The sequence below is a fragment of the Staurois parvus genome, unplaced genomic scaffold (genome assembly GCF_062004578.1).
Source record: "Staurois parvus isolate SC_StPar_1 unplaced genomic scaffold, SC_StPar_1.0 ptg002993l, whole genome shotgun sequence".
In the NCBI taxonomy this organism is placed as follows: Eukaryota; Metazoa; Chordata; class Amphibia; order Anura; family Ranidae; genus Staurois; species Staurois parvus.
Genome location: NW_028320789.1, coordinates 75,928 through 90,502, shown reverse-complemented (window position 1 = coordinate 90,502; position 14,575 = coordinate 75,928). Strand labels below are relative to the sequence as shown.

General features: G+C 52.9%; 1 protein-coding gene across 3 annotated transcripts in view; it reads left to right on the top strand.

Annotated features, from left to right (window-relative positions):
- TMCO4 (transmembrane and coiled-coil domains 4) overlaps positions 1–14,506 on the top strand; it is a 57,032-nt gene extending 42,526 nt beyond the window's left edge. For 2 of the 3 annotated variants that reach the window (XM_089667059.1, XM_089667060.1), the window contains exons 13-14: positions 15–132; positions 8,717–14,506. In XM_089667059.1, the coding sequence (XP_089523185.1) occupies positions 15–132; positions 8,717–9,112 (514 nt within the window). In that variant the 3' untranslated portion in view covers positions 9,113–14,506. The remainder of the gene's footprint in view (positions 1–14; positions 133–8,716) is intronic. The other variant, XR_016310687.1, reaches the window with a different exon arrangement.
- The last annotated feature ends 69 nt before the right edge of the window (positions 14,507–14,575 follow it).

Below are 14,575 nucleotides of genomic sequence, written 5' to 3'. Positions count from 1 at the left end.
ATCCTGTCCTACAGAGGGGATTGGCTGCTGAGTTTCGTGTACAGAAGCTCCTCGGTGAAGCTGAATGTGGCTGGTCTACAGCCGGTGGACTTGGATGACCGGAGGATGGTCAATGTGGACCTGTCTTCAGTGGTAAGTGATCCTTCTGTGTCCCCCTTTACCCTTCTAGTAAGGTTGGTAGGGTGAGAAGAGCTCCAGAGGTACTGTATGCCTGAGAGTTCAGATAGTCAGTGCTGAACAAAGATGGCGCCGACTTCCTGGGGAGAAAATCAGGTGGAGACATTGTCAGGGGGAGTCCTGTGATCTTTGTGAGAGGTAATAAATACCTGGAAGGGGGACACCGACTCATTGCTGAGCATGCATGGACTTGGCATGAAAACTTACACCCGTCGGTCATCACTGTAGGACCTCCCACCTTCTATTGAATTGGTCCCCCTATTACTGCCAAAGCAGCCCTGACCCATTCATGGCCGTCCTAATAGCATCATGGGCCCCTGGGGGGAGACAGAAGGGCACAGTACAGGGGGACACAGGAGGCACAATATTGGGATCAGGAGGGCACAGTACTTAGTAAAAAGCGTGACTGTCCCGGCAAATTCGGGACAGTTGGTAAGTATAATGTAATGCATGATTATCATGGGGCCCCCTGGCACCTGGTGCCCATGCATTAAGACAGCCCTGGACCCAACTAGACCTCTGAAGGTAGGCTGTGGTATCTGGCACCAAGCTTGTCTTTTCCCATACTGCATCCTGGTAGAATACCTTCTCCAGGTCAGTGACACCCCCCACCCCTTTTCCTCGCCGGCCATCAACATGATGTAAAAGAAAATGTGATTCATCAGACCGGGCCACCTTCATCCATTGCTCTGTGGTCCAGTTTTGATGCTCACGTGCCCATTGTAGGTGCTTCTGGCTGTGGACTGTGGTCAGCATGGGCATCCTGACAGGTCTGCAGGTACACAGCCCCATACACAACAAACTACGAGGAACAACAACTTCCGTAGAGTCCGGAGAGGAAGCAGAAATGGGGATCGACTTTGGCTTTCCAATTGGAGCATTTAATACACAACACCAGGGTTGCAACTTACTCCCCCCTCTTCCTCACTTAGGTCTCCTCTTCTTCTCCTTCCCCAGTGACTTGACCATTTCTCCTTCTTCCATTGCTGGTGGGAGTGGGCATTTTTCCAGGACTGAATGGTTCTCACACAATGACCTATAGGTAGCGCTTCAGCCCTGGAATACACTAAGCACAGCCTGTGTGATGATGCGCCCCTACCCCGGGGTGGGAGAGGGTGTAAATAACAGGCTGGGCTTGCAGGAAACGGGCAGAATGTTGAGATGCCTTCTCCCCGGTGACTTGACCATTTCTCCTTCTTCCATTGCTGGTGGGAGTGGGCATTTTTCCAGGACTGAATGGTTCTCACATAATGACCTATAGGTGGCGCTTCAGCCCTGGAATACACTAAGCACAGCCTGTGTGATGATGCGCCCCTACCCCGGGGTGGGGGAGGGTGTAAATAACAGGCTGGGCTCGCAGGAAACGGGCAGAATGTTGAGATGCCTTCTACCAGCGTTGGATTGAGGAGCAAGTTGGGGACAGTGCTGGAGCTTGGAGCAAGTTGGGGAATTTGGGGGGGCAGGGAACCAAAATTGAAAAAAAAAAACTGCCTGGAGTTCCTCTTTAATGCTAAATTCTGTATTATTGTTTCCAATAATCGGTCATCAAAAGCACTTTATTCTGTTCTCTGCCAAGGTGACTCCTATAGCCAGATCATAAACCACCATTTATGGTGGACAACAGATTATATCAGAGAGATTGGGTCACCCTGATCTCTACATGATTGTCTGGCAGCGCCTCTCTGTAATCTGCATGCTTTTTGGGAAATCAGGAACATTGGGGAACAAGGAGAGGATATCCACATTCCCAGCACTCCCCCTACGCACCCTCTTCACACCGTGGCCCTGCCGGGATTGGAAAATCAGATCCGTGTCTTATGATACAATCAGACTTAATTAATCTTAGATCCCTTCTGCCGCACACTGCACTTCTACTCCTTCACAAGCATCGGGGTTAATCCGACACGACCGCCTCTCGCTGTGTGAATTCACGTTTCAGCGAGGGGCCTTTTCTCAGGTCCTAATCCTCCGGGAATTGGTCTCCAACAGACTAAAGATTCACTCTGATAACAGTGTACAGGCATGCAGGAGCGGCTTCTCAGCAGCTTCAGGTACCTGGAGTTTTCGATTTAACAGTTTGCAGCAATGAAGCAGTCTTCACAGGCCGTTGTGAAACTATTATTGTATTTTGGAAGCCCCTCTGCTCCTGGAATCCACCATCACAGAAAAAACCTCACCGCCCTCGAAGAGCCCCTTTACACTTATACAAAAACCCACATGCTCTAGCAAAACCCTTGACCCATGGCTTCCCTGGAAAGCACCTCTTTACACCTGTAGAGACCCTCCTTCCCAAAGGTCCTCCAGCGCAGGACTGCTACCCTACCTTGGATAGCTCCACCTCTCCATCTCTAGAAAAGCAGTCCCTCTACCACTGGAAAGCCCCTTTCCACTTCTACAAAACCCCAACATCCCTGGCAAGCTCCTCAACTCTTAGAAGGCCCTGAATCTCCTGGAAAGAACCTCTATATGCATGTACAAGCACTCCTTCCCTAAAGGTCCTCCAGCCCAGGAGTGCTACGCTATGTTGGCTGGGTCCATCTCTCTTGGAAAGCTCCTTCCTCTTTGCAAAACATTCCCTCCCTTGGAAAGTCCCTTTCAACACCTTAAAATTCCTTCCACAACTAGAAGCCCCTCTCCCCTGCTGAAATGCCCCTTCATCACAAAAAAAAAAACCCTCTGCCCTTGGAAAGCCCCTTTTCACTCCTACAGAACCCCACCATCTATAGCAAGCCCCTCAACTCTTGGAAGGCCCTGAATCCTCTGGAAAGAACCTCCCTACACATGTACAGGCTCTCCTCCCTAAATGGTCTCCAGCCCAGGAAGGCAATTCTACATTGGATGGCACCATCTCTCTGGAAAGCTCTACCCTTTCTGAAAAAGCTCTGCCACTCTTGGAAAGCCCCTTTCAACCTCTAAAAAGATCCTCCACAACTTGAAAGCCCCTCTCCCCTTCCCGAAAGGCCCCTCCTTCAACCCTTGAAAGGCCATGATCCCCCTGGAAAGAGCCTCCCTACCCCTGTATAGGCCCTCCTCCCTAAAGCAGTGCTACCCTACATAGGCTGGCCCCCTTTAACTGGAAAGCTCCTTCACCTCTAGAAAAGCCCCTCCTGCCCTGAAAAGTCCATTTTGACCTCTAAAAAGCCTCTCTTTCCTGCTGAAATCCCTCTCCGCCAATGAAAAAGCCCCTCTACCCTTGGAAATTTCCGTTCTACTCTTACAAAAAAAAAACCCACAATCCCTGGCAAGCCCTTCAAGCCTTGAAAAGGCCAATCTATCTTGGAAAGAACCTCTCTAAACTTGAAAAAGCCCTCCTCCCTAAAAATTCTTCTAACTAGGAGTGTTATCCTTTGTTGGTTGGCCTCCTCTCTACTGGAAAGCTCCTTCACCTCGAGAAAAGCTCCTCCACCCTTGGAAGGCCGTTCCTGCCTTGGCGGGGTGGCCTTGAAAGGCCATGATTCCCCTGGAAAGAGCCTCCCTACGCCTGTATAGGCCCTCCTCCCTAAAGTGAAGGTTGGCCCCCTTTAACTGGAAAGCTCCTTCACCTCTAGAAAAGCCCCTCCTGCCCTGAAAAGTCCATTTTGACCTCTAAAAAGCCTCTCTTTCCTGCTGAAATCCCTCTCCGCCAATGAAAAAGCCCCTCTACCCTTGGAAATTTCCGTTCTACTCTTACAAAACAAAAAACCCACAATCCCTGGCAAGCCCTTCAAGCCTTGAAAAGGCCAATCTATCTTGGAAAGAACCTCTCTAAACTTGAAAAAGCCCTCCTCCCTAAAAATTCTTCTAACTAGGAGTGTTATCCTTTGTTGGTTGGCCTCCTCTCTACTGGAAAGCTCCTTCACCTCGAGAAAAGCTCCTCCACCCTTGGAAGGCCGTTCCTGCCTTGGCGGGGTGGCCTTGAAAGGCCATGATTCCCCTGGAAAGAGCCTCCCTACGCCTGTATAGGCCCTCCTCCCTAAAGTGAAGGTTGGCCCCCTTTAACTGGAAAGCTCCTTCACCTCTAGAAAAGCCCCTCCTGCCCTGAAAAGTCCATTTTGACCTCTAAAAAGCCTCTCTTTCCTGCTGAAATCCCTCTCCGCCAATGAAAAAGCCCCTCTACCCTTGGAAATTTCCGTTCTACTCTTACAAAACAAAAAACCCACAATCCCTGGCAAACCCTTCAAGCCTTGAAAAGGCCCATCTCTCTTGGAAAGAACCTCTCTAAACCTGAAAAAGCCCTCCTCCCTAAAAATTCTTCTAACTAGGAGTGTTATCCTTTGTTGGTTGGCCTCCTCTCTACTGGAAAGCTCCTTCACCTCTAGAAAAACTCCTCCACCTTTGGAAGGCCGTTCCTGCCTTGGCGGGGTGGCCTTGAAAGACCATGATTCCCCTGGAAAGAGCCTCCCTACGCCTGTATAGGCCCTCCTCCCTAAAGTGAAGGTTGGCCCCCTTTAACTGGAAAGCTCCTTCACCTCTAGAAAAGCCCCTCCTGCCCTGAAAAGTCCATTTTGACCTCTACAAAGCCTCTCTTTCCTGCTGAAATCCCTTTCCGCCAATAAAAAAGCCCCTCTACCCTTGGAAATTTCCGTTCTACTCTTACAAAACAAAAAACCCACAATCCCTGGCAAACCCTTCAAGCCTTGAAAAGGCCAATCTATCTTGGAAAGATTCTCTCTAAATCTGAAAATGCCCTCCTCCCTAAAAATCCTCCTGCCTAGGAGTGTTATCCTTTGTTGGTTGGCCTCCTCTCTACTGGAAAGCTCCTTCACCTCTAGAAAAGCTCCTCCACCCTTGGAAGGCCGTTCCTGCCTTGGTGGCATCACACTCTCCATCTCATCTGGCAAAGCATTCTCTGAATGGCGCCCATCAGCTGACCTTCACAATACAGCAGGGCAGCCGCTCTGCAACTAGTGGTGACCACTAGATTTCCATTTCCAGCTTCTAGAGGGATCCCATCTCATGGTATATGCATGGTTACACACCCGCCATTTTTCTGTTGCGCTTTAGATACAGCTGGTCGCTGCAGGCACCACTTTCATTTTTCCTCTTCACCGGTTTTAGTAAATCAGCCGTAACATGTTGGCTTTTATTCCTGCGCTCACTCGCTCTCCTTGTCATCTTCAGAGAACGGAAAGGACGTGAAATATACATTTGCAGCCCGCAGGCCCGGCTAGATTGCAGATTTATCCGGGCAGATTGTAGCGCCTGGGAGGCTGATGGTCTGCATTTGGGGGGGCATTTCCAGGAAAGAGCACTTAAGCCTTACAAAGCGCCGCTCCGCGGGGAGGGGCCATCAGGTGAGGAAAATTGCGGGTTGGCATCTTCAAAGCCGCTTTTCTCGGCTTTTAACACAGAAAGCCCATCGCGGTCCATCTGGGAGTTAAGAGCCCAACACACATATCACACATCAAGACTGACAGCTGCGAACAGAGCTTCCCTGTCTCAGCACTTAGAGACCTTTCCCAAAGTGCACCTGTCACTGCGGATAAAGCTCTTCACCTTTCGCCCCCCCGAGCCCTGGGAGTCAGAGTTGGGATTTTGCTGGAATAAATGTCAGAAGAATTACCGGAGCCTGGCAATAAGCCAACATTAGTGAAGGGTCCGCCAATGTATTGCCAGCGGGAATCCCCGCTCCCCGTAATGCTTGAAAGCCATTTTTATTGCTGTTCCTGTATTTAAAGTGGAACTCCAGCCAGATTTATTAAATGGAAATGTAGAGACCTTGATGAGCGAATGCAAAAGTGCAGCTGGACTGCCTAGAAGGGCTGTAGAACCTCTCCTCCTGGACAGGAACCCAGCTTCTTCAGGCCTCAGATTTTTTATGCACTCCCCAGCCACCTACTGGGGAACCCCCCCCACCAGGGTTTGGCTGGGACCACATAATTATTCAGACTGTAACTATAGCTAGAATCCTGAAAACGGGGAGGGGTCATTGGTCTTCTGGGTCCCGTGACAGCCAGTATCAATCAACCCCCTTACTCAGAGCCCAGGCTGTCGTGGACCCGCCCCCAGGGGTTGCATCATCATCACGCCAGTCTGAACGCCCAGTACTGCAGTGCATAAGCCCTGTACTATGCTGGAGGAAGGACCGCCCCTCGCTACCACCAGTCAGTTTTTATATCATGCGAATCGCAGTCACGTACACAGCACATGTAATAGTAACAAAAAAAAAAAAGGACATCGTTCACCTGCAATGATTGTGCGCAATGCTGGCGTATTCTCCGAACGTTCTGCAGAGCCGCAGCCATTCACGAGAGCCGTGTCCTTGTAACGTTCAGCTCTATGAATGGCGTTCTCTAATCGCCGTTTTCCCTCTCAGCGATATCTCGCGGTTCCCCCGCAGTGTTGTCATCAGGTTAATTCCAACGAAAGGGGAAAAAAAAAATCTCGCCAGTTAATCAGCGTCAACACCCCCACCTCTCCAAAAACTAATTACACCTTGAGGTTAAAGCGGCGACCCGCTGTCCTTTTCACAGCCCCTCGGGAGGAGGGGGGACACCGCCGCGACAGGCGCTGGGCGAGGAACAGCTGCTCCGAACACCGCGGCCTTTCCCCGTAATTAACGCCGCACGCTTTGTCACGCCTTTTGTTTTTGCACTTTAAAGTTCGTGATTGCCATTTGTGTACGTCTCGCGTACGTCTCGCGGCGTCCCATTGTCTCGTCAGCGACTTGCAGCTGCGTCACTGTGAACCGGCATACCGCGGCGCGCCGCAATGACTTTTATGCTCGTGAAGAAACATAATCAGATTCTGCAGCAACTGAACCGGAGAGGATCTCGCTGGGCTTTTCTGGTTTTGTTTTGAGATTTTTTAACCCTTTTTCTGCAGAAGCTCCTAAAAGGAAATCTAGAGCGCCGCCACTGCGAAAAGCCTCCGATGGAAGCTGCTGTGCTGGAAATGATTGCATCTTCTCTTGTGCGGGTTTTTGTTATTTTATAACAGATTAGAAGATAATTGCAGCATGTAGTAGAGATCAGTCTTGCATTTTCTGCACAACTGACCAATCAGGTTCTATGAATCACTGCAGGAGTCATCTACATGCTGCTTGTGCAGCTTACTCCATAAGGGAGCCATTCGTTCAGTTTACAGCGATCAGCCATAACATAATGACTGGTTGTAAACAAAAGGATGTGAGCGCCACCATCTAAGTGCAGCCATTTTTGTCTACACTTGGATGGTGGCGCCCTCTTCCTTTTGTTGTACAGGCCAGCCCTTCTTCTTCCCCCCCACTGCCATCAATGAGCCTTCCCTCACCACCTCTGTCAATGAGCCACACCCCCCCTACTCTATTAATGAGCCACTTACCCACACACACACACCTCCATCAATGAGCTATCCCCCCCACCTCCATCATTGAGTCATCCCTCCCACCTCCATCAATGAGCCATCCCCCTACCTCCATCAATGAACCTTCCCTCCCCACCACCTCCATCAATGATCCTTCCCTCCCCACCTCCAGCAATGAGCCGTCCCTCCCCACCTCCATCAATGAAGCCGTACCTCCCCACCTCCATCAATGAAGCCGTTCCTCCCCACCTCCATCAATGAAGCCGTTCCTCCCCACCTCCATCAATGAAGCCGTTCCTCCCCACCTCCATCAATGAAGCCGTTCCTCCCCACCTCCATCAATTAAGCCGTTCCTCCCCACCTCCATCAATGAAGCCGTCCCTCCCCACCTCCATCAATGAAGCCGTTCCTCCCCACCTCCATCAATGAAGCCGTCCCTCCCCACCTCCATCAATGAAGCCGTCCCTCCCCACCTCCATCAATGAAGCCGTCCCTCCCCACCTCCATCAATGAGCCTTCCCTCCCCACCTCCATCAATGAGCCTTCCCTCCCCACCTCCATCAATGATTCACCCCCCCCCCATCAATGAACCTTCCCTCCCCACCTCTATCAATGATCCTTTCCTTCCACTCCCCACTTCCATCAATGAGCCTTCACTCCCCACCTCCAGCAACGAAGCCGTACCTCCCCACCTCCAGCAATGAGCCTTCACTCCCCACCTCCATCAATGAGTCTTCCCTCCCCACCTTCATCAATGAGCCATTACCCCCCACCTCCATCAATGAATCATCCCTCCCCACCTCCATCAGTCAGCTTTCCATTCCTCACCTCCATCAGTCAGCCTTGGCCATCCAGGACCCTGTCGCCGGCTCTCCTTCCTTGGACCACTTTTGGTCGGTCCTGACCACTGCAGACCGGGAACATCCCACCAGAGCTGCAGTTTTGGAGTTGCTCTGACCCAGACATTACAATTTGGTGCTTGTCAAAGCAAAGTCCCTCCAATCCTTACACTTGCCGTTTTTTCTGCTTTCATCACATCAACTTCAGGGACAACATGCTCACTTGCTGCCTAAAATATCCCGCCCACTTCCAGGTGCGATTTTAATGAGATCATCAATATTATTCACTTTCCCTGTCAGTGGTCATAATGTTATGGCTGATCGGTGTTACAGCTGATAGATGATTATCGGTGATTATTCGGTGGCGGTTTCAGTGGGCGATCGGCCGACTCTCAGCGGTCATTTAGTCACTAATTCATTCTGTCTCCTCCCTCCAGGTAAACGGACATCTGGACTACATGAAGCAAATGGACACGCTGCTCAAAGCGGTCGGAATTAAGACCAAGGAGTGTCGCTTCGAAGAGCAAAACGGACTGCTCCGCCCACTGGGCGGGGTCACAGTACAAACGCAGGGCGAGCCCGCGGAAGAGAAAAGAGACGACGAGGACTGGTCCCCCTGGGACTGGGAACCGGTGAGCGCAGAATCAGCCGAAGAAAACGAGTCCGAAAATCAGCCCCCGGGCCCCTCACCCGCCGACCATCACCGCGACAAAGAGGACCTGCTGTGTAAAGACTGCTCAAACAACAACCAGAACGACTCAGACTGTGCGTGTAAAAGGGTCCCGACCGACCGCGACGCGTTTAATCGTCCCCTTACAGACGTCAAAACATGAGGCAGAGCAACGCGCGTGCGCGCCCCAGATAGTCTGTGACCCACTTAGATCGTCACCACGGGAGATCGAAGAAATCAGGGCAAGGACAGGGCGCCAAGCGCCATCCCTGTTACTGCAATTCCTGGGATCGCTCAGCGTCACCGAGAACAAAGAGAACCTGTCACTCCGCAGCTACGCATACCCCAGGTGTCTGCTTGTATTCCATGCCATAACTCAGCAATCACGCACACTCCAGGTGGCTGCTTGTATTCGATCCCAGGGAAGGCAAAAGCATTATGAGGCATGCTCAGATCACCGAGAATAAATTCCCTTCGATCAATGATCCGAGAATTGATAGGATCCACATCTGTGTGTTATTGCCATTGTAAGGAGACCCCTCCCCCACACCCAAAAGCTGCCTTTTTAAAAACTTTCTATGTCTGCCAGATCCGGGGGGTGGGGGGGGGGGTTTCCGGCCCTCCATTGTCACAGCTTTTACTGTAAAGACACCTTTCCAAAAGGCTGAATTCACTCCTATGCACGTGTGTTTGTATGTCCACCATCATTGCTGACACACATGGAAAGTTTCAATCCCTACAACACAGAGGGACAAATTTTGCCCTCTTCCCTAAACAGTCCATCTGTAAGCAAGCCCCGCCCCTGCTGAGCTCTGAGGCAGCCCTAGAGGAGCCTCATCTAAGGAGGCTGCATGGGGAGTTCCTGGTGCGCATCTTTGGGAGCACCTCAGAGACAGCCTAAGTGACACCCCCCAGCCCCCAACAATGTGAAATTCAGATATAAAAGCTGATTGGACGGAGTCTGTGCTGTGTACATCAACCAATTTAAATCTGACCTCCAACCTCCCCTTCAGTCTTGCACAGGTGTACCAGCTCCTCCCCTTCAGTCTTGCACAGGTGTACCAGCTCCTCCCCTTCAGTCTTCCACAGGTGTACCGGCTCCTCCCCTCCAGTCTTGCACAGGTGTACCGGCTCCTCCCCTCCAGTCTTGCACAGGTGTAGCAGCTCCTCCCCTTCAGTCTTGCACAGATGCAGCAGCTCCTCCCCTTCAGTCTTGCATAGTTGTACCGACTCCTCCCCTCCAGTCTTCCACAGGTGTACCGGCTCCTCCCCTTCAGTCTGGCATCATACCAGCTCCTCCCCTTCAGTCTTCCACAGGTGTACCGGCTCCTCCCCTCCAGTCTTGCACAGGTGTAGCAGCTCCTCCCCTTCAGTCTTGCATAGTTGTACCGACTCCTCCCCTCCAGTCTTCCACAGGTATACCGGCTCCTCCCCTTCAGTCTGGCATCATTATACCAGCTCCTCCCCTTCAGTCTTCCACAGGTGTACCGGCTCCTCCCCTCCAGTCTTGCACAGGTGTAGCAGCTCCTACCCTCCAGTCTGGCACAGGTGTACCGGCTCCTCCCCTTCAGTCTTGCACAGGTGTAGCGGCTGCATACTTCCCCTGTCCTATGCACACTTCCCGTGACCTGTGCACACCTCCTCTGTCCTCTGCAGACTTCTTCTTTCCTTAGCTGGCACACCTCCTCTGTGCACCTCCCATGTTTTGTGTACATCTCCCGTGTCCACTGCACACTTCCTGTGACCCGTTAACACCTTTTTTGTCCTCTGCGTACTTCCCCTGTCCTGTGCACACTTTCTGTGACCTGTGCACACCTCCCCTGTCCTCAACATGGGAAGTGTGTGTTCTGCACACTTCTCCTGTCCTCCTCACGCCTCCCCTGTCCTCCTCACGCCTCCCCTGTCCTCCGCACGCCTCCCCTGTCCTCCGCACGCCTCCCCTGTCCTCCGCACGCCTCCCCTGTCCTCCGCACGCCTCCCCTGTCCTCCTCACGCCTCCCCTGTCCTCCTCACGCCTCCCCTGTCCTCCGCACGCCTCCCCTGTCCTCCGCACGCCTCCCCTGTCCTCCGCACGCCTCCCCTGTCCTCCTCACGCCTCCCCTGTCCTCCGCACGCCTCCCCTGTCCTCCTCACGCCTCCCCTGTCCTCCTCACGCCTCCCCTGTCCTCCGCACGCCTCCCCTGTCCTCCGCACGCCTCCCCTGTCCTCCGCACGCCTCCCCTGTCCTCCTCACGCCTCCCCTGTCCTCCGCACGCCTCCCCTGTCCTCCGCACGCCTCCCCTGTCCTCCGCACACCTCCCCTGTCCTCCGCACACCTCCCCTTCCCTCTTCCCGAATTTTCTGCTGTACAGCCCCAGGTCCCCGTGTGCACAAGGCTGGAGATTTTATGTTACTTTAGGCCTAATCCTGTCTTTTGCCCAAACATCGCCCAGAGCAGAGACACCCCACAGACATCTATCGACCAAAAATCCCCACACCAGCCGACCCAATAATCTGTATAGATGGGGGAGGGGAATCCAGTTGATATAAAAAGTCATTTAACAGGAGCAGATGACCCTTTGGATTGGTCCTGACAAGACGTGACATTTGCTGAGCGGAGGCGGGCGCTGTCGTCATGGCGATTACAGCCACAGAGCCGCCAAGTTGGCTGGTGATGAAAGGTTGTCGATTATTGTATACCTGTCAAGATAACCCCCTCCCCCGACCGCTGCCAGTGGGGATGATGTGAAGCCGCGCAGTAGGTGTCCCCGGATCCGCTAGATGCGGCTGATCCCTCCGCTAGATGCGGCTGATCCCTCCGCTAGATCCGTCTGATCCCTCCGCTAGATGCGGCTGATCCCTCCGCTAGATGAGTCTGATCCCTCCGCTAGATGCATCTGATCCCTCCGCTAGATGCGTCTGATCCCTCCGCTAGATGCATCTGATCCCTCCGCTAGATCCGTCTGATCCCTCCGCTAGATGCGTCTGATCCCTCCGCTAGATGCGTCTGATCCCTCCGCTAGATGCGGCTGATCCCTCCGCTAGATGAGTCTGATCCCTCCGCTAGATGCATCTGATCCCTCCGCTAGATGCGTCTGATCCCTCCGCTAGATCCGGCTGATCCCTCCGCTAGATGCGGCTGATCCCTCCGCTAGATGCGGCTGATCCCTCCGCTAGATGCGGCTGATCCCTCCGCTAAATCCGTCTGATCCCTCCGCTAGATCCGTCTGATCCCTCCGCTAGATGCGGCTGATCCCTCCGATAGATCCGTCTGATCCCTCCGCTAGATGCGGCTGATCCCTCCGCTAGATCCGTCTGATCCCTCCACTAGATCCGTCTGATCCCTCCGCTAGATCCGGCTGATCCCTCCGCTAGATGCGGCTGATCCCTCCGATAGATCCGTCTGATCCCTCCACTAGATGCGGCTGATCCCTCCGCTAGATCCGTCTGATCCCTCCGCTAGATGCGGCTGATCCCTCCGCTAGATCCGTCTGATCCCTCCGCTAGATGCGGCTGATCCCTCCGCTAGATCCGTCTGATCCCTCCGCTAGATGCGGCTGATCCCTCCGCTAGATCCGTCTGATCCCTCCGCTAGATCCGTCTGATCCCTCCGCTAGATGCGGCTGATCCCTCCGCTAGATCCGTCTGATCCCTGATGGGCATCTTCCATGAATAGGAGATAATATGTCGCTGCTCATACCTGCCAGGATCCAATGGTTTCCATACAGCACATGCCTTCCGTCCGGTGTCAGGGAGTGTGCGCTAAAACAAGTGCAGAGATCGCCCAGCTGATCAGCAGCCAAATCAGGAGATCAGAATCATTGGAGTCCCGAGAGGTAACCCCTTCCATTCCACCCAGTGCCTGCAGTGGACGGTCTAAAGTGGACCTGTCAGAAACCAAGCAACAAACACGAATTCCTGACAATATGCGGCAACAGCGGCATTGTTCAGAAAAGCCATCCTGCAGCTTCAGGCCAGGATTACTTCTATGCAGGTTGCGGTTGATGCACTTCTCCGGCGCGTTTTGTGGTGCATTATGCATTTTTGATGCATATTGCTGTTTTTGGGGGGCGGTAATAAAAAAGTATGACAGTTCTGTTCATGTAGGGGGACTTTGATGCGACTTTACACTCTCCGTCACTCAAATAGCAACAAAGTCGAATCAAAGTAGTGCAGGAACCTCTATGTGTGCAAAGTCGCATGTTGGGGTCACATGTTGGGGTCACGTGTTGGGGGTCACATGTTGGGGTTAGGGAAGCCCTGAACACTAACATGCAGCTTTGGACACGTAGAGGTTCCTTCATTCATCGGATGGCGACTTTGAGTGCCGGAGAGTGTAAAGTCGCAACAAAGTCCCACAACATGGACAGAACTGTATCCCAATAGTCCCCCTATTCCCTTCCGTCTTGCACAGGTGTAACGGCTCCTCCCCTTCAGTCTTGCACAGGTGTGCCGGCTCCTCCCCTTCAGTCTGGCACAGGTGTGCCGGCTCCTCCCCTTCAGTGTTGCACAGGTGTACCGGCTCATCCCCTTCAGTCTTGCACAGGTGTACCGGCTCCTCCCCTTCCGTCTTGCACAGGTGTAACGGCTCCTCCCCTCCAGTCTTGCACAGGTGTACTGGCTCATCCCCTTCAGTCTGGCACAGGTGTACCGGCTCCTCCCCTTCAGTCTGGCACAGGTGTACCGGCTCCTCCCCTTCAGTCTTGCACAGGTGTAACGGCTCCTCCCCTTCAGTCTTGCACAGGTGTAACGGCTCCTCCCCTTCAGTCTTGCACAGGTGTAACGGCTCCTCCCCTTCAGTCTTGCACAGGTGTGCCGGCTCCTCCCCTTCAGTGTTGCACAGGTGTACTGGCTCATCCCCTTCAGTCTGGCACAGGTGTACCGGCTCCTCCCCTTCAGTCTGGCACAGGTGTGCCGGCTCCTCCCCTTCAGTCTGGCACAGGTGTACCGGCTCCTCCCCTTCAGTCTTGCACAGGTGTACCGGCTCCTCCCCTTCAGTCTTGCACAGGTGTACCGGCTCCTCCCCTTCAGTCTTGCACAGGTGTAGCGGCTCCTCCCCTTCAGTCTTGCACAGGTCTACCGGCTTCTCCCCTTCAGTCTTGCACAGGTCTACCGGCTCCTCCCCTTCAGTCTTGCATAGTTGTACTGGCTCCTCCCCTCTTCCCCTCACGTCTCCTGGCCCCACCCCTTTCATTCACAGGATTTCAGTTCTTTCAATCACAGAGGCTCAGCATCACAGGGAGGTGTTACCTATGCAAATACAGCCTGCCTAGAACCACCCACTCCTCCAGAGTGACACCCAACAAGGCATTGTGATATTTGCATAAACTCCTCCCAGTACTTGCATCAGGACTCTTGAGAGGAGTACTGGGGCAGGTGGGCTGTAATGTTTTCAGGAAGCTATGTCCTGCTGGCCCCTCCCACCAGCCATGATCTGCCTGAATTGCCTAGAGAAGCACAGAGACCCAGTGATGGTCTGAATAAGCTATTTAATGAAGGTGGTTTTATTTACAAAATGTCATTACCATGTTGATGAGGGGGGAAGGGGGTAAAAAAATAAAAGGAAATTTGGAAATGATTTCAGGGTTTCTGGTATTAATATGTGAAGTTTTATTCCGGTGTATGTATCAAAGTTGTTTTTTCTGGG